Consider the following 19,487-nt stretch of genomic DNA (forward strand, 5'->3'; position numbering starts at 1 on the left):
CTTGTATCCTCCTAGATCCCGCATGTGCCATGCGACGGGAATAGCGCTGTCAAAGCTAATATAGTAAGGAGACGGCAGCCCCGTCCTTTCCCACTTGCGTTCTCTACTCCATAAATACGCTGGTAATCTAGCACCATAAACTCTGTAACCCTCTCTGTAATAGTCTTCATCTTAATGCTGTCTGTAGGAAACTTTTTTAAACGTAGCGTTCAGTGTTTGTTGTTGCTTGGGTGAAGCCATTTTTGACATTAAAATACTTTCACACAGCAGACATGTTTAGTCACGGGATTTTGGCTCATCTTCTTCTTTAATTTTTGTCAGCTTTGTTGCTAGTCAACTGCCTCTACAACAGAAGAAGTCGTCTTCTTCTTTGTTTCCTTTTTGGCAGTTTTGCCGCTAGCTAACTGCCGTTAAAAACGAAGAAGATGAATACGCTTTGACACTACACGGACATGGTTTTGGTACATCCCTAGTTGTACGGTACATGCATACACAGTATGATACACTACTTACTCTTTTCAAAGACCTTTGTTGCTGCTTTCTGTTATAATACATAATTGAGTGTCAGCTACTGCTGCTGTCATCTTACTGACTCAATGTATGCCAGGCATAGCCATAAAGTAAAGCGATATTCCCATTCAAGAGGTTTACATTCTCTTTACTGTGGTAGCAGAATGGTTCACCTTTAATGCAATCTGCCAGGCCAATTAAGGATCCTGCGACCTCAGCATGGCATTTGTTACAACATAATGTCTACAGGGGCACTCAACTTACACATTGTTTTATGCTGGTAAACAGATGTGGATTGCGATGCAGTGTTACATCATGCTGCTTTGAACCTGTATGGTACACTGTCAGCAATATCAAGCACCCACAATGTTTGAAAAACTGAGAAACAAAAAGCTTTCTCACCATGACTGATTCATGATTATATGTTTTTGCTTCACCAAATGGTAAAAGCAAATTTTACTGAGCCAAGTTTTGGTTACATTCTTGGAATTGTTATTCGATCTTCTGATGTTATTAGATGAAAAAAAAAAAAATAATAATCAATCCGATCTGTAAGCTATGATAAAGTAAGAAATTGAATGTAGCTGCACAAACACTGTTTGACCTTGGTCTGATCTGAATAGCCTGTGCCCATTAATTCACTGTCTCTCTGTTCAGTCTGCTTGTCTTTTACTAATGTTTAGCCGTCTCTCAGTTTCAGCTGCCCCGCTGATTCTGAGGGCCTTCGTTCTCCACATCTCTTTCTTAGCCTTGTTCCGTGCCCTCCCCTCATTCTTCCATATTGGTGCCAATATTTGCTGTCCTGTGACTCTGCTTCCTCTGCTGTTCCTCCTCCCTCGCTCCTTGCACCTTTGATGTCAGGACCACGGCTAAAGCCTGAGCTAATCTGCCAAGCCCTAACCAGGCCAAGTGTTGGAACCAAGAACAAGGCACAGGGGCAAAAGAAGAAAAGATTAATGGTGAGAGGATAATACTGCAGTTTTTTCATCTGCCAGTTTCTTTAAGATATAAGATAGATCGCGTGCCTGGCAAGGTTGTGACAGGTGCAATAAGCCCTTAACACTAATAGCAGTGCTTCACTTCACTTATAATATATAAAATCGCAAATGTGTTAGACAAACGACACATCAAGAAACCGGATACATTAATATAATTCAATGAATAACACACCCCACATAGCAAAACTGGTGTGGCCCACCTCTGGGCCACACCTCCCACTTGCACTCGGCCCACATGCCTGAAAGAATTCCGGCCCTTATGTGGGCCACATCCGGCATCCAACATGTGTGCCAGATAAGGCCCACATCTCAGCCACACTTCAACCAGAGCTGGCCCTAATATGGCCCTAAGGTGGGCCAAACCATTTTCAGAAGTGGTTCCTGATGTCAGCCTTAACTCAGCCACTATATTTATGTGCCATATTTATTCATATATATATATATATATATAAAAACAAGTACAGTATTATAAGCAAATGTTTATTTTTTTTAGTCATGTCAACACAGTACATTTAACAAACATTTAACAAATTTAAAAACTGTACATTTATGATTCTAGACATGTCCATAAAGGTTTAAGATTGTATTTGTCACATACACAGTTATATATAGTACAATGCACAGTGAAATGTATTCTTGTACCTGCAGCCAGTAGTAAAAAAAAATGAGTACTACAGTAAAACAGTAGTAATTGTAAATTCCTTAACACACAAGGTAAACAATACAAGTGTAAATGTACACCGATAAAAATAGAATAAAATATAGATGGTAAAACTCAAGTGTAAACTTAGGGGGGGTAGTTTGTATATATACACACATTTACGGTATTGAGCAGAGATGTGAGTAAAGTGCAGTGGTATAAGTCTGGTTAAGGTTCAGAGTTGAGCAGGCGGATGGCATGTGGATAGAAACTGTTCTTCAGCCTTTCAGTCTTTGTCCGCAGGCATCGGAAACACCGACCAGATGGCAGTAGAGAGAAAACTGGATTCTCCCCACTCTCAGCACGAGTTTAAGATATGGTGCTGTCCATTTCCTGCTTTCTCTTCATCCTCTTCAGTCTGCCACCATCTCTACCTGGAGAGAGATGTAAACATCTTTTGATGGTCCAGTCTATTTCCTGGTCTGTGGCCCCAGATGTTAGTCAGTTACGCCAACAGCAGCTGAAACATACACACAAAGCACAAATGATTGGAAATTAACATTTATGTATCATTAGGTAATATGGCTACAGTAATTATATTAAAACCGATAGTGATGACAATATTCTGGTGTCAGATAAATGTTCTCCCTACATCTGCTTGGTTTAATTTATGTACAAAACAAGGACTTAGTGTTACACAAACTGTGAGTAGTCAGTATCAGTATGTAATCAATAAAAATAACTCTAAGATTCTTGAAAATAGAGTCTGTAGGTTTGTAAACAACATTCAAACTGACCCGTTTTATGGTTGTTTACAAACAATAGTTTCAGTCTAAGTTCCTAAACCTCAGACTTCACACCAGTCCCCTAGAACTGAAGAAGCTACTCGGATGAGTTGTGAAGCGTCTTCTCAAAAAAATAAAATAAAAACACATAACACATACATAAATAAAACTCTACAAGTCCACAGTTGCCTTTTTAAACGCTATTTTTGTATTGAAGCACGATATATCTGCAATTGCCAGCGGAAAAAAAACGCCAACGGTCAGCTAGCAGAAGCTATGGCAGTAGCCCTAATGTTTAACTAGCCGGAAAAAACGTAAAAAAAAAAAAGAAAACGACCCCTTCGGCAAAACATCTGCTGTGTTAAATTCGTCTATATAATTTATTCAAAACGAATATGATAGTTTAACAGCAAAACAGTGCAGTCCATCCTTTCCTGAGCCGCATTTTAGGCTAACGGTAATCGTTAGCTAACGCTAACCACGCGTTAGCCACATAGCTAACCGTTAGCCACATAGCTAAACGTTAGCGCCCCTTGTTAACATTCAGGCTAGACTCTAGACATTGTCTTTGTATACCAACGGCTAGCGCATTGTCTCAAAAACAAACGTTATCGTAAACATAAAACTGATGTATTTCACTCACCACGTCTTTGTTGTCCGTCTCACCGGAGTGCACGAGCAGCCATCAGCTCTGGCCACAGTGGCGTCGGTCGCGTCAGTCACCTGGACGGTTACGTTACTTCCGTTGAGTGGCTGATGAATTTAAAAAGTGGATAGCTGGCTGACCGTTGAAAGGCCGCTGTTGCAAAGTTTAAACTTTAAATTTTCAGATCAACTGAGACATCTGTCCTGTTTCGACAAGAACGATATTGTGATAGTTGACATTGATTGACATCGACAATATATCATAATAATATTTAATTTACTTATTTATTTTAATTAAATCTGTGATGTTAAACAACAACTCACTCAAAAATATCGAAAAATAACTTTAAGGGTGGCGTGAGTCCGGCCTCACATATGTGGCCCAGAGGTCTAAACTGGTATGTGGGCCGAATTCGGCACTCCACAAGTGGCCCACATCTGTCTGCCGGAGTCAAGACAGTGCCGCCTTTGCCGCATCTGGGCCACGTCCGGCTCACATGCCGTATGCCAGTGCCGAGTGAACGCCACCTGTGCCGGCTTCAAGCCAGATCTGGCCCACATGTCTCTGCTATGTGGGACCATATAAAACGCAATGGCTTGCATCAGACCAATTTGGGATCTTGGTCCTATCAAGCACACACTGATGGACTGAGAACCAGATATAAAACCAAGAAGGAATCATATATTTGCTCTAATGAACTGGAAAATAAGACAACAAACAGAAGGAAAGTCTAAAGAAATGATGCCCCAAAGATGCTAACAAGGAACAAAGTGTATCAGCTGCTATAAAGCATCCTCAATGGCTGAACCATCCACTTATTGATTGACTGACTGTGTATGGAATGCATGTGGAAAAGCTGCAAATGAATTGCCCTGTTGGGATAAATAAAGTTCTCTCAATTGGAAACTGACCCTCCCATTTCGTGGAGCCGATCCCAGGTGTCAATGGGCGAGAGGCGGGGTACACCCTTGTCCAGGTCTCCAGTCTATGGCAGGGCTAACACAGAGAGACAGACAACCATTCACACTCACATGCACACCTATGGCCAATTTAGAATCACCAATGAACCTAACGAGTAGGGATGGGAATTGATAAGATTTTTACGATTCCAATTCCATTTTCGATTCTGCTTAACGATTCGGTTCTTTATCGATTCCCTTATCGATTCTCATTTGGAAAAAAAAGGACAATAAATTGTTGATTAGCATCACCAATAAATTTTTTTATTAAATAATAAAATAAATATTCTTCTTCTGTAGAAATTAACAAAATACAACATAAATTATTCTGTGGCAATTCCACAAGAATGTCCAACATTTTCAGCCGTGAACTGGAGGCAGCACTGCCAGCCTCTGGCTCTGAGCCAGCCAGACTCTGTCTCTCGTGATGGTCATCTAAATGTAATGCATGAGAAGGCATTCATTTAACGTTAACCGTTACTAACAGCAAGTTTTACACAGCTAATATGATAGGCAGTGTTTGTTAGTTAATTAGTTACCTGCAGTTTTATTAGCCGAGGACATGCTAACGTTGCTGCTACTGCTGCTGGTGGTTTGAGAACTGTTAGTCCGGAGCGGATCGAAAACGCGACATTCATTTATTGTTATTGCATGCTGTGTACGTAAATGTTTTAGCATGTTAGTGGTATTTCCTCCCTTTGACGATATATCCACGTTGCAAGTATTGCAAGTGGCCCTGTTTTCGTCTTTTTTGGTGAAATACAACCAGACTTTCGAGCGTTTGTTCCGCTTGGGTGCCATGTTTACTATTGACTGAGCGTAAGCTACGCAATGCGCGTGATGACGTCATCGTGCCCACTGGAATCGTTAAGGGAATCGTTTGCAAATTTTGCAAACAATTCAAAGGAATTGAAACACTGGGAACCGGTTCTCAACAAGAACCGGTTTTCGATTCCAATCCCTACTAACGAGCATGTCTTTGGATAGTGGGATGTAGCCCCAGTCGGCCAGCGGATTCAAGGTGAGGCATTAGTGCTAACCACCACACCACTGTGCCGCCCAAAGGCAATTCAGACAAGAAAAAAGAAGGGACACAGCTTTCCGAGTAAGGGGCTATCCAGAGACATTAACCTAGTGACATAATATTTCAAATAAAATAGTATTTTTTTTCTGATTAGGGAAGCCACATTTAAGTTCTGACCTCAGTTTAATTTACACTGCACAGAGAATTTATGACCACGGACAGGAAACCTACAGTTTCTTCTCATGTTGCAGGTAATTATCCATCAGCTAAGTGCACTGACATTACTGGGGCTAATTATGAATACAATGGATGTAATGCAGGAGCACCAACACCAATTTATGCTGACCTGGTAGTTTCACAACAGCTCTTTCTCAACTGCAGAAATCAGCCAATACTATTTCACAGAGATATCTTTGTCCTACATGTACTGTTCAGTATGGTGTACCTACTGTAGCTAGTAAGGCCATTTCACCACCAAGGTTTTCATGTTAAATAACTAATCTTTATCAAGTTAACTCACATATATACATACATATATATATATATATATACAGCTGTACATGCATTAGTTACAAAAGACAAGATTAAAAGGATGTAAACTTAAGAACAGCAGCACAGAATCCAACAGGAGATGAAAGTCAGTAGATGATGGTCAGTGTCTACTCACAAATTTGCACTTAATCTCAAATAATGCATTTTCAGACTGCAACAACTATTTCATATTCCTGTATTTCAGCCTGCAAAAACTGCATCTAGGTGGCTACATTCCCAGCACAACAGTGACCTTGAGTGACACAACAATTGTTTAGAAAAAAACAACATGCAAACACTGGCAACGCTGTTGAATAATGAATGAATGAACAATTTATTCAATGCCACTGAACAATCACAAAATGTTAGCCGAGCAAACAACAGCTCTTAACATTATCTTAAAGAAAGTCCCTGAGTATACAGTATGTAGTTATCAGGAGAAGTCCACACTATTATTTCTCAGAAACATCATCCGAAAACAAAAGAAAGTACACAGTACTGAGAGTCCTCCATTATTATACACCCATGGCACAACAGAAACAATAATCAACATGACAGTTAACAGCAGTGGGAACAATCAGAGGGGGAAACATCATTTGTCATTGTTTGGGTGCTGACCTTGTCTTGACCACTCCACTTTCCCTACCATACTAAATACGTAATCCGTTGCAGTATTTGTGTATTTTTGCATATGCACAAGATAGCAACTTCCTTGCATGTTTATACATGTGTTTTTGTATTGAGCTACAACATAGCCTCCAAAGCTGGCCGTCTGTCAAAGGATCAGCTTTATCCCTGATCCATATCTTCCATGCAAACAGTGCACTAATTAGCCATGCTAAGACAAATCACGCTGTTTTTTCCTGGTTCACTAGCCACAGCACCTTCAGTAATCCTCCGTTATCACACAGTTGGGGAGGATAGTGCCGCTAATAACACTGTGATATTAGCAACACTGATTTGCAAGTGATAGAGGCAGGCAGCGCCAGCCGTTAATTCTGTCTGCATGAGCCCCAGACCAGACTAATCCCTATTTTAATTTTTTTTTTTTCTCTTTGCACCATGCCCAAACCTCATCAATGTTCTCTAATCAGAGCATCTAATTAAAAAACAGGAAGGGTGGCAGGCAGGCAGCCTCTGTGTCAAAAAAGACAGAAGGGTGCAACATCAGTAGTAAATGAGCTGCACGTGCTGGTAGAGGAGTAAAGCTGATACATTGTGCAACAAGGCACACAAGCGTTGCCTCATGCATTTGTCTGTGTGCTTGAGTGTATCATACCTTTGCAAGATCATCAGATGAATAAGCTTTGAATTTTTCATCACTGGAGCCACAACCAATAATTTGTTGCAAATGCACTCGCTTGCAAAGTCCTGCCATGAAAGATATATTAGACCTTTGTCAAGATAAAAGTTTTTTGCCTGTCTCTCTGTCTTTGCTTCTGTCTCATTCTGTCTATCGGGAAAGTGGGATTAAGAAAGATTGCAGTGCTGTGGGATCAATATGATGCTGACACCTCTCTGGCACTCTCCAAAAATCTCTACCAAAGCAAAAACCCACTTACAGAGGGGGTCTAATGGATCACATAACCACTGTATCGCTTTAGCTTTGACTTAACCTCTGAAGAAGGAACAGCCGGGTCTGCAATGAGTTTAAACCATTATTTAAAAAAAAAAAAAAAAAAAAAAAAAAACTGGAGAAACTTGTGGAAGAACTCTGAATAATATAATAAAATGCCACTTATAGAATATTATATTAATAGCCTTTCTGAAAGCATAATCTAATTTATTTTTTAATCCTTAATGTAATAAGTTATTATAACATCACAGCAGGTTATTATGGTTGTTAACAAGCTCACCAAAATGATATCATCTCTCTTTAGGAGACTAGTGGCAGTCCCTGAGTCTAGACACTCCAACACTAGCAGTGTACTTGAGCACAGATCATGCCCGATCGCAGTGTCAACGCCAAACTAAATACTGGACCAAATTTTTCACAAGCCACATATCTTGCAAAACATCCCGACACTAAAAGCCATCATTCAGACAGATAAATCAGAAAAAATCCAAACGTTGTTAAAATGTAAGCCAACTAATATTATCTATGTAAATGTAATGTTGGCAAAATAAAATATAATGTGCTGGTGTGTCTGCATTGTTCTGTAATTGACGTCACTAAACTGCAACTAGTTAGTTGTGTTGAGATTCTCATTGTAGTTAGCGACTGTAAGTGAGCCGGTCATATTGGAGTCATGTTGGAGCCAGGGCTAATAAATGTTAATCAGGACAAGTTGTAACATGTGATACCACTAACATTGTGTAATGAATAATTTTTTGTTTTAGAGCATCTTTGCTTTTGTGCAAGCTGGTTTGCTGTCCTGGCTTATTGGCACACTAAATAGAATTAGACCATCCTTAATAGACCAGTGCATTCTCTAGTGTGACATGTCAAAATGCCTGCAGTGAAAAAGGTCTATTTCTGCAACTATTCAAACTAGAATAAGAATGCTCTAAATCAAGGCACTGACTTCGCCTCTGCACGTTTGACAGCACCGCTTAGGCATTCTTACGGTGAATTCCAACACTGCCCGTCACCCTTTGCCTCCCCGCTTTTATTGATGCAGTTGAGAAGAGTTTTTATGGAGGCCCGCTGCCATGCCGCCTGTAATTGCCGGTCAAGGCACGTTCACAAGAGTTCATAAAGGTTCCTCTGTAAATATATTCAGGTTGGCCTAGTGTCACCTCATACAAAAAGACAGCCTCTGTCTGATGAATGGGAAGAGGAGGGGCGTTTTCACTGCCACTCACACAAACACATTCACAGTAGAAGTAGATGAAAAGCAGGAACATGCTCACTGTACAAACTCCCACAAATGCACGCGCAACCTGTCCTGCTGTCCAAAAGAAGATTAAGATATATTGCACTCCAATCCACTGAGCACGTCCTTGCTTTATTTCACCTTGCAGCCTCCCTCATTTTCTTCTCCTGATCCCCCCTCTTCTTCTTTCATTACAAGCCACAAATATGAGCTTTCCACGTCTTAAATATGGGGATATTTTATGGTTGGCATGAGTTGAGACGTCTTCATAATAGAACCTTCACTCTGTTGGCTTGCTTGTAACAGCTTTTAAGGTAGATATTTGATATCTAATAGGCTAATAGTTTGGGTGATATCGCAATAAATCCCTCATAATTGTAAGTTTTGAGACAATTCTAATGGTTACCAGTGCAGTTTAAGGTGTTTCAGGGGTTTAGTAAAAACAAGCACTATTGTGTGCAAACTGCAGATCACTCCACTAGCATCAACACAATGACGCTTCAACAAAAGCAAGCTGATTTGCATTGAAAACACAGGGAATTATCCAATGCCCCTGGCTGATGTTGTCATGTTAAATTACTTGTCAGTAAGGCTCGTTGTTTTTTTTTCTTTTTCAAAGCAGAGGCTTTGTATGTGGTGGGTGTGTGTGTTTGTGGTCTTTGTTGTAATATTTGCATCTGTAAAAAGGCGAGGGTTACAAATGGGGCAGGGATGTGCTGTGGTCGAGCGGTGAACCAGTACAGACACTGCCATCTCCGTCCACTCAGGGGACACTCTGGGACAAGATGTTCTGCTGCATGGCCATAATGCAAACAGAGATTCAGATTTAAGAGTCATTTAGTCAAACATTAATCTTTTTTATCTTAACAAGAACAAGTGGTGTTGAAACAACCTCTGTCAATCCTATCTAACACCTCTTGGAGCTAACTATGTGCTCAAGGGTTTTATCCTAACTCGGAATATAAATTCAGAATTTCAGTCTGAAACTTAAAGGACTTGTTGGACATGTTTTCAGTGCAGCAGGACCCTGTCAAGTGTGTGTGCAGTATGCTTACACACAACCAGATGTAAGGGAATGACTTTGCATTAAATGGCTGCCTGTACTTGTCCTCACTGCTCTGCTTTTACAATCTAATTGCCGTACCCAGTGTCCTCTACCACAGACCACTGAGTGCACAGTGCTTTTGGCCAATCAGTTTCATATGTAGCATTCCATCTGTGCCTCTCCTCTTGGTCGTGCCTCTTCCTTTTTTCTCAAGCTGGACTAATTACTTGGATTGATTAATTGACTGGTGTGATGTTCCTCACTGCTCTGTGATGTTTAGTGTGCCACTTTGATTATACTTTGAATTTTATTTTATTTTAAAAGGAGACCGTTAAAAATGGAAGAGAGAGGGGAATCAGTAATCATATGACACAGATCCTCAGTTGAACCGAGTATGTTGCAGGAATGTGGTATGTACCCAAACTACAAGGCTATCAGGACGCCTCAGGGAGTTTGAGGTACAAAAATCTGGCAGAAAACACAGATGTTGACCAAGTAAGGTCGTCAGAATCAATTTCCATAGAGCCAATATTCTCTTTTGATCTTGCTGTAACAAAAAAAAGCTCTGAAGCAAGCCATCCTTCTTTAGGTTATCCGTACTTGACCCAGGAAGTGATTTATGGGATCAAAGCAGGCTGTGCCAAAACATCAGTGGAAGCTACAGAACAAACACTAGTGTATAACAACTGTTTTCACAAGAGTGACAGATGATGAAAGACACAGAAAACTAGAGATTAATTGCAGTTTTGACTTGCTCTCAAAGCAAGTATATATATATATATTAGGCATGCACCGAAAGGAATTCTTGGCCGAAACCGAAAACCAAAAATGAAGACACACACATTAAGAAAAATTGGAGCACTGCACCTTTACAAAATAGCGATGTCCCTTTAAGACAGACGGCAGTCTTAATTGAAGTTGCGCATTAGCTGTGGATGTGTGTCGTTGAACTGGCATATTGCAAAATAAAGTGAAAAAACAAAACAAAAAGATGAACGTTTGTCTTGCGGTTTGTTTTGGAGGTGCAGCAGATAAATGATTAGACTAACATTTAAAACATTATTATTTTATTTTTTTCGATGGCACGCGATCTACCCGCACTGCCTTCACGATCTACCAGTCGATCGCGTATTGACGTACTGGGCACTCCTTTTGCCTTGGTACTCACTCTGGGAATCACTGGGAAACTTCCTTGCTTGGATGTTTGGAGGTCAGGTGATAAATTAAATGCAAATCGCTATCAGTGGGTCTTTATATAATATTTATATAATACTTTATGTATTGAAATACGTCCACATGGCAGACATGCCCGTGCTGGCTGCGGTTTTTGCTTGCGTCATCACAACATCCTGTTTTAGCCGTGTTGTTTCGGTCATAAAAGTCTTTCGGTGGCCGAATATTCGGTGCATCCCTAATATATGTGTATAGACAGTATATATATATATATATATATATATATATATATATATACACAGTATATACAGTATATATATACAGTATATACAGTATATATATTAATTGATTAATTCATTAATTAGGAAGTGAAAAAGATAAACAGAGTTTTGGAGATTACAGATAAAAAGATAAAAGACAAAAGACATTTGGTTAAGAGGGTTATTAACAAGTATATTTTGTTGTTGTCATTAAAGTACAACAGAACAGCAGCTACTGAGTTATGGGCCTTTTTGTGGCATAAATGAAAGTATGTATCTCAAAAAAGCCGCCAATCCATTTAATGGCCCAGGGTGCCGATGAGCGAAACTCAAAACACGACTCTGTGTACAAATCATGAACCATTATTGCATCTGTGGGGCTGTTAAAAGCCACAGATTGGATCCCGACGGTGCAGTGCTTAGTAAAAACAACTAAAAAGACATCCAGTCAGGGCACAGTGATCTAGCCCATTACCTCCGACCTCTGCCTGTTCTTTGGTGTCAGTGGAATGGAGGGGGATGTGGTAACACATGGCTAGACATGCTTACACAGACACTCTGTGATCCAGGCTACTTTCCTCAAGGGAGCCGGCTTGTGGGTTAGTATAAATATTGCCTTGCAAATTGCTGCGCCTGCTGTTATTTAGCATAACACAGATGATCAATGACAATTAATGACATGTAATCATCAAGAATATAATGTCTTCCCACTCGCTGTGGCAACTGACAATACATCTGAAACATGGGTCACCTTGACAAAACCTGAAAGGTTGATAAGAATGCGTGGACAAGCTGTGGCCCATTTTTTGTTAACCTTGCTCCCTGCACTGAAAATCCCCTCTCCTCTCTGTAGCTCTTAGCCTGAGCAATGTGACAGAGTGAGTAGCACAGTGCAGAGTGCTTGGGTGAGCCAATCTGCAGCATGGCACCAGGTGCTGGAGATAATGTTCCACTGGAGAATTTCTTGGCGGCTGGCGCCAAGTTCATCATAAATGCTGTTTTGATCAATGTCACGTTGCAGATTGAGTCCACAACCAAGTGCAGACAAACAGACTTTGAGGGTCCGTTGTGGAGGCGGCTGGCAACGAGGACTATTGATCCACTGGTCGAGCAAAGCCTAATAAGCCAGCTATGCTTTTGGATGTTAGCTAACAATGTAAAAAAAAAAAACCTGCAGAATGGGGAAAAAAGACATTCAAGGAGGAGATTTCTAAAGCTATTTCACCATATGACAAACACTTCTGAAGAAGCATAGTGGCAGCTTAATCCATCATCTTACATAGAATGCATATAATACATGTCCAGCAGATAACACAATACCACCACAACCTCATGATTAAGTCCATCTCAAATCTTTGAAATATATCCTGGAGAGAAAATGGATTACTGTCTTTCAAAACCTCAATTGTTCATATGTCTACTTTGAAATATAAAAATTATGTTTATTTTAGGAATAGACTTATGCACAATTGATCTGTAAGTTGCATGTCTGAAGTTATTCATAGGGAAGAGAGTAGTGGAAGGTTAAAAGATAGATGCGTTGACAGAATGAAAGCACATGTAAGACTAACGGATCTAAATGCAGCGAGATAAGAAGGTTTGATAGGTGTGGCTGGTATATATAACCCCTTCACAGCACGATTCAGGGCCTTTGTTTCATTGCCATTGACGTGATGATCCTTGACAAGCGTCAGGGCTTTTCTAACATCAGGCGGGAGACATCTCAGCCAGTGTTTATCTCCACGTGAGCTTTCTTGATTCTAAAGCTTAGAAGAGTGTAGTTTGGGGTTGGGGCTCTCAGATATGCACAGTGCAATAGAAGTTGGGGGAATATGTGAGTCAACAGTGTTTTCACAAATCAAAAGCAAATCGTCTGGCATGAATACCTTCAGCTGCGTTTCAAAACTCTCAAACTTCTGCTGCATGTTACACGTTTTGTTTTGGATAATCTGTATGAGGGCTTTTATGATGACAGCACCACTTACAGCGAATCACAACAGAAAGTATTATGAGAGCCGATAGACTTTCATTAGACAATGAGACAAAACTATCCACTCAGACACTTTATGATACCTACATAGCAGGGAGAGAGATTGAGAAAGACAGAGAGACGGAGCGACGTGACCAGATTAGTGATGTTGCAGTGAACTACGAGAAAATCTGCAAAGCAAAACGCTTTCTTTACTCCCAACAGCTGGTGATGTGAGAAACAGTCCACAACATAAGAAATGGATGGAAAAGTGCATTCAGCATTCACAGTGAGAAAATTCGCCCCCTTGACCATCACATAGCATCTATTTAAAACACATCTATGCAAAAAGGCCCTGCATGCGTTGGCAGAGCTCTATATTCACTCGCTGAGAATCACCGCCCCTGCACCTGTACGTGCATTAAATTAGGCTTTCAAGCAAGGAACTTTGGGGAACCCAAGTGGGCAACCACCTCTTCTTGTGCTTCCAGGTCAACAATGGTCAGAGAATATGCTGAACAATCACTCACTTCCATGCACTCTCTCACTGTGACCATTTATATAACAGCGAATTAATTCTGGCAGCCAATAGCTTGACGTGATGGACGCTGCTGTGGAGTCTTGCTGGGTGAGTGTGAGGGACAAATATATCACCCCCATGGTGAACAGCAGTAGGCATGAATACATTTGCATACATGTGTTAATATGCACTCTCTTAATGGTTGCATGGCTACGTGCCCAACGCTGTGCACAAATCTAAGGTAAATCGAATTTGCGGTGCAGTAAACTCCAACTTAAATCTCAAGAGACCCAACATGGAAAAAAAAAAAAACCTTTCCCATCGCCTTTGAACACAAAAACAAAAGTTCAGGCATTTATCTCCACAAAACTCCCATTGGGAAAAAAAAAAAAAAGAAAACAACCCCTGGACTTAAAAAGCTGTTCCGAAGACCGTTCACTCACTCTCAGGTGAGTCAACCTCACAACTAATCAATATATATCCAGTGTTCTGTGCTCTCCTCCAACAACTCTTTATCTCTTTCTGCCGTACGTATACGCACACAGAGATGTGCTCCCTCCCCGGGTTGTGACAAGCTGACACATATCAGCACTGCAGGAATAACCCATATGCTTGCTGAATCAGTCAGTGTCTCCATTCCATAGGGTGTAGGGTTAAAAGGAAGAGGAGAAAGGATAGGAGGCTACCTAGGGGGATCAAAATTCATTGGGCTCTTAGATCTCCTAACATAAAGAAATAAGTTGCATTTACCCAGGGAGGTACCTGCTGTCAGAAATGGATGCATTGATAAAAGAAGAGAAAGAAAAAAAATCCTCATGGGAAATAGAGTTTGCAAAAGTTACCAGAAAGGGAAGTTTTGTTTGGGAACATTTTCTGTAAAATGGTGCAATCATTTTACTGTGATGTGGCTTTTTTTATTTTCTTTCAATAGAATGCTTTTTTTTTTTTTTTCTGTAAAACCAAGGGAACAATGCCAATATTCAGAATTCTTTCAAGTACAGATTCAAGCATTTTATACTCTCTATTTACAGTATCCAAGGTGCTGTGGGAGCTGCTTTGAACATCTCAAGGGAACACTGCTGGTAGAAGAAAATGCAATGCGGTGCTTTGGAAAACAATTGAGCAACCAAGAATATTATAAGTCAAATAGCAGTGAGTTCCACTTAGTAGGAAGCGGGTGAATGAGGATTTGGCAATTGGCGTGCATCAGGCATTATTTACATTGCCACAGAGTGGATGGTGATGAGGAACAAAATCAATGTGGATGCAAACAGTCTAATGGCAGAGTAATGTGTTTCCCCTGGGCAAGCAACGCCAAAGAAGTCCTGTCAGGGTACTGCAGAGTGGAGGTGGAATTCACTTGAAGAATTCACCAGCCCTCCCCACTGCCACATTCAATCCACATCTCACTTCCTGGTGTCAGTCTTCAGGCCTGTCTTTTCTTGCTACATTTTCAGAATGCTAAGTTTGCAGGGCCGCCAATCAAAGCACCAGGAGGTACGGTGAACAAGACTGGAAGATCAGATTCAACATATTCAAACACGCAATGTCCTTGATGGTGATTGATGGTGTTTATTCTGTTCCATTCACTTCCTCACAACGAACATACACAGACACACAACAAGGGGAACAGAGAGCACACAAACTTGACCTGCTTTCATTTGAGCTGGTGTGGATCAATCAGAGAAGCATGATTTTCAGCCTGAATCCTGGCCTCACTTCTCCTATTGGACTGCTCAACCTGTCAGTCAAGTATCAATCAATAAACCCCCTCCTTTACCCACATGTTTAAACACCCAATAGGATGTTGGGATGCCAACACTAATGCAATGAAATCATAAAAGCATTAAGAGATTTGATCCTTAAAAGCATTGAAAATAGGCCATATGGTGAGAATCTTCCTAAATTCCTAAAATTCCTAAACTGGATTGCAAACATTCATTCACAGTTAACAGCAGAAACTCAACCTTTATGTATCCCACAGACCTGACAAACTTTATTAGAGAAAGAGCGAGGACACAATCCTCAAGCCTCACTCTCTAGAAGATTCACTGATCCATTTGCTGAGAGGATGCATGCCTCAGGTCAGCACCATCATACCACAAGAAGTGGTAGACCTTTCTAACTGGCCACCTGTCAATGAGAAGTTTTAACTCTTCCACCCGTCTCCCCAGTTCACATTCGCCCATCTCCTACAAAGGTCCTGCCCTTGCCTTACTGGTTCCCTTTGTATATTCTTACTGCTCCCTGCTCACTCCAAACTTATACTCTGCAATCTAGACACATTAGATTGTAAGTTATTGCATAAGGGAAGAAAACCAACAATTCTGAAGTCAGTGGTATGTAGGTAAAACGGAAGTTGGCATAACTAGAAAAGACTGAAACAACAGAAGGAAGACAGAAGAAGTGGTGTGGTGGTTAGCACTGATGCCTCACAGTAAGAAGGTGTTAGCCCTGCAATAGACTGGCAACCTGTCCAGAGTGTACCCCACTTTTCACCCGATGATAGCCTGGATAGGCTCCAGCCCCCCACAACCCTTCACAGGACAAGCGGTTACAGAAGACTGAGATGAAGACAGAATGTCTGCATGGTGTCCTCCGTCTCTTGTGCTGCTAATTCCTTGCAATGTGCATAATCAACCATGTGACTTGCTCTATGCGTTGCTTGCCAATAGCCCTTCTTCCAACATTCTGGTCACCCACTTCCCACTGTTTTGCTTTGTACTTGTTCTTAAAGACAGTGCAGCCATGCCGCAGGTGCACTACTGCTGGCGTCCCCGGCAACAATCCGTAACGAAAGACAATGCACTCAATAGAGATTTGGGCAGCCCGCGTGGCAACAGAGAGAAAATCAGAGTCTAGGACAATGTTAAATAGGAAAAATGAGTGAGGTTGCCGTCTGTGGTAGTGTGGGAAGCAATCAACCTTCCATGGGTTAAGCAGAGATTCAAAGAGACTTTAATATCACACTACAAGACAGAATTCTTAGTTTTAAGGCCACTTACAGTCAATCAAATTCTTCTCAGACAGAGTTTATGCTTAACTACTGAGTGAAAGAGTGAAGCTGACGTGAAGTTTCCAGGGGGCTATCCCAATCTAAGATGACTTCTCATATATTCTTTCTGAACCTGTTTCCTTTATCAACAGTCCTCTTAATGCTTATTTTCAGAGTCTGTCTCAAGTGTTTAATAGCTCAGTCATCGCTACCCCTCGTCTCTTCCTGTCAATTGCTTGTGGCAGCAACTTCAAAGTCTCGTCTGTCTTCCCTTGTTTATCCAAACTCCAGCTCTCCTACATGTTACTGAAACCAAACCTGCGTTTTTATGTTTTACCCAAGGCAAATCTGTGTATCATAAGAAAATCTATCCACCTGTTGTTGACCCATGTACATTTTCATGCTAATATTAATTAGGGATAGCTCGATCCGATACTTGGGATTGGTATCGGTCCGATATTGGTCAAAATTTCAGGATCGAACATCGAAAAAAATAACTATAGCCCGTCCGATCCGATACCTAAGCCCAAATGCTCAACTTAACTTTGCGTGAAACAGAGAGCATCTGCTGCAAGCGTGTGTAAACAGAACGTCGTGACAGTGAATTAGCCTAGCGCTCTTATCATGTCATCTGTGTGGAGTTACTTTGCACGCAAGGAAGAGAAAGGTAAAACAGCCGAATGCAACTTGTGCAACACGTGTCTCAAGGGGTGGCAGCAGCACTGGACGCAAGTGTTTGTGACAGTTATTTAAAGTTAGCAGTCACTTAAAGCAGCTATATGTCCTATAGCAGGGTGCCCATTGCGTCGATCGCGATCGACCGGTGCGGGTTGATAGCGTGCCATTGAAAAAAAAATAAATATATGTTTTAGATGTTAGTCTGGCTTAACAATTATCTGTTGCACCTCCAAAACAAACAGGAAGACAACGTTCATCTTTATTTATTTTTACTTTATATTTGCAACATGCCCTCAATTCAGCGGCACACATCCACAGCCACGCACAACTTCAACCACAACTCAAGACTACCGTCTTTCTTAAAGAGACAGCGCTATTTTTTCTAAAGGTGCAGTGTACCAGTTTTTCTTGATAAAAATAAAAACAAAGCTGGATAGAGCTTTTAACACTGTAGCAACAATCAATATGACTTAGGATAGGTAGATCACTTTGACTTGGTCATTGTAAAAGCAGCTCGCAAGCCAAAGAAGTGTGGGCACCCCTGTCCTATAGTCTTCAATGGAACATTAGAACCGAGTCCATTCTATATCTAGTTTGATATGGGTGTTTTACATACAATTCAACCCCAGAGGTTACATGTGAAAGAAGAAACATTCAAGTTTGCAGTTTGCACTGATTTGAAGTTTAAATAAAGTGCTTATGGCTTGAGGCACATCATGGGCTATTTTATTTCTTTCTTCTTAGGGGAGCAGAATATTTGTTGCACAGTTTGACCATGGTGTTTTTAGATGTCCATATTAAGCAAAGTACATCTATACAAACTATATATATTATTAACAACTTAACAGAGGAGAAAAGAAGGTATCGGATTGATATCGGTATCGGCAGATACTCCAAGTTGCAGTATCGGTATTGGTATCGGACATGAAAAAGTTGTATCGAGCCATCCCTAATATTAATCCCCGAGTGGTAAATGAAGGAGGCAAAAAGTTGCAAAGAGAGTGTGAAAGAGTACATCTGTTTGCACAAGTTCTTAAAATGCCAGCACAAATACATGGTAGTGTGGCTGAAAGTGTGAATACTTCTGTGTGCATGTCCACTTGTGGCTATATGGACTGTACTGCATTTGTGTGAGTGTCGGTGAAACAACACTATACGGCTGGCGGTGGTAATGGAGCCCACTAATTACTTCCTGAGCTGAGAGAGTTGTCAGAGAGAGGAGGAGCTGCCACAGATGGTGAGAGACCCACACTGACGCCAGGATATCCTACCTCTTCATCATTAGAGCTGAGCATGTGTGTTTGTGTGAGACTGAGTAATTGAGAGAATGAGTGAGAGTGTGTGACCAAGATTGAGTGTTCAAATTACTCCGTAAAACCACAAACCACACGATACACCCTACTTGAGTTTGTAAAATGAGAGCTAGGAACCGCCAGTCAAATAAATTACTGTTATCCATCAATTTCCTTTTGAAGACATCACCAGTAACACTTCTGAGACAGCTATGATCCAACTCCATGGGCCCTGCCAAACACTCATCCACTTCTAGCTCATCCCTTCTTCTGAAAGAGTGCCTGAGTGCAAACGGTGCAACACTACACTCCTGCTTCCCTGTCCCTTGCTTATCTCTCTCAATAGACAAAAAGTCGGAAAGCCGACTACTCACCACTGTGAAGAACCCTCAGTGCCGCTGACCTCCAGCAGGTCGTAGTCGTCCTCCAGCTGAAAGTCAGAGAAAACCAGGGCAATGGTGTCTCCTGGCTCGGCCAGCACTGTCCAGGTGCAGTCAGCATTGTTGTTATACTCAGCTGGGTAATTAGGAGTGGTGATCACCCCACTCTGGCCCCGCAGAGTCCCTCCACATCCATCATCCGCTGCAGGGATTGCAGGAAAGAGAAAGTTGTGAAAGATTCAACAAAAGAGGGATCTTTATAAAAC

The 19,487-nt window shown here is 41.2% G+C and overlaps 1 protein-coding gene across 1 annotated transcript in view; it reads right to left on the reverse strand.

Annotated features, from left to right (window-relative positions):
• csmd2 (CUB and Sushi multiple domains 2) overlaps nucleotides 1-19,487 on the reverse strand; it is a gene marked incomplete at its 5' end in the record, with an annotated part of 258,538 nt that overhangs the window by 159,591 nt on the left and 79,460 nt on the right. Inside the window, one exon of the mRNA XM_084562774.1 lies at nucleotides 19,216-19,423. Within this exon, the coding sequence (XP_084418900.1) occupies nucleotides 19,216-19,423 (208 nt within the window). The remainder of the gene's footprint in view (nucleotides 1-19,215; nucleotides 19,424-19,487) is intronic.

This window comes from Chelon labrosus (assembly GCF_963514085.1).
Source record: "Chelon labrosus genome assembly, chromosome: 16".
Classification (NCBI taxonomy): domain Eukaryota; kingdom Metazoa; phylum Chordata; class Actinopteri; order Mugiliformes; family Mugilidae; genus Chelon; species Chelon labrosus.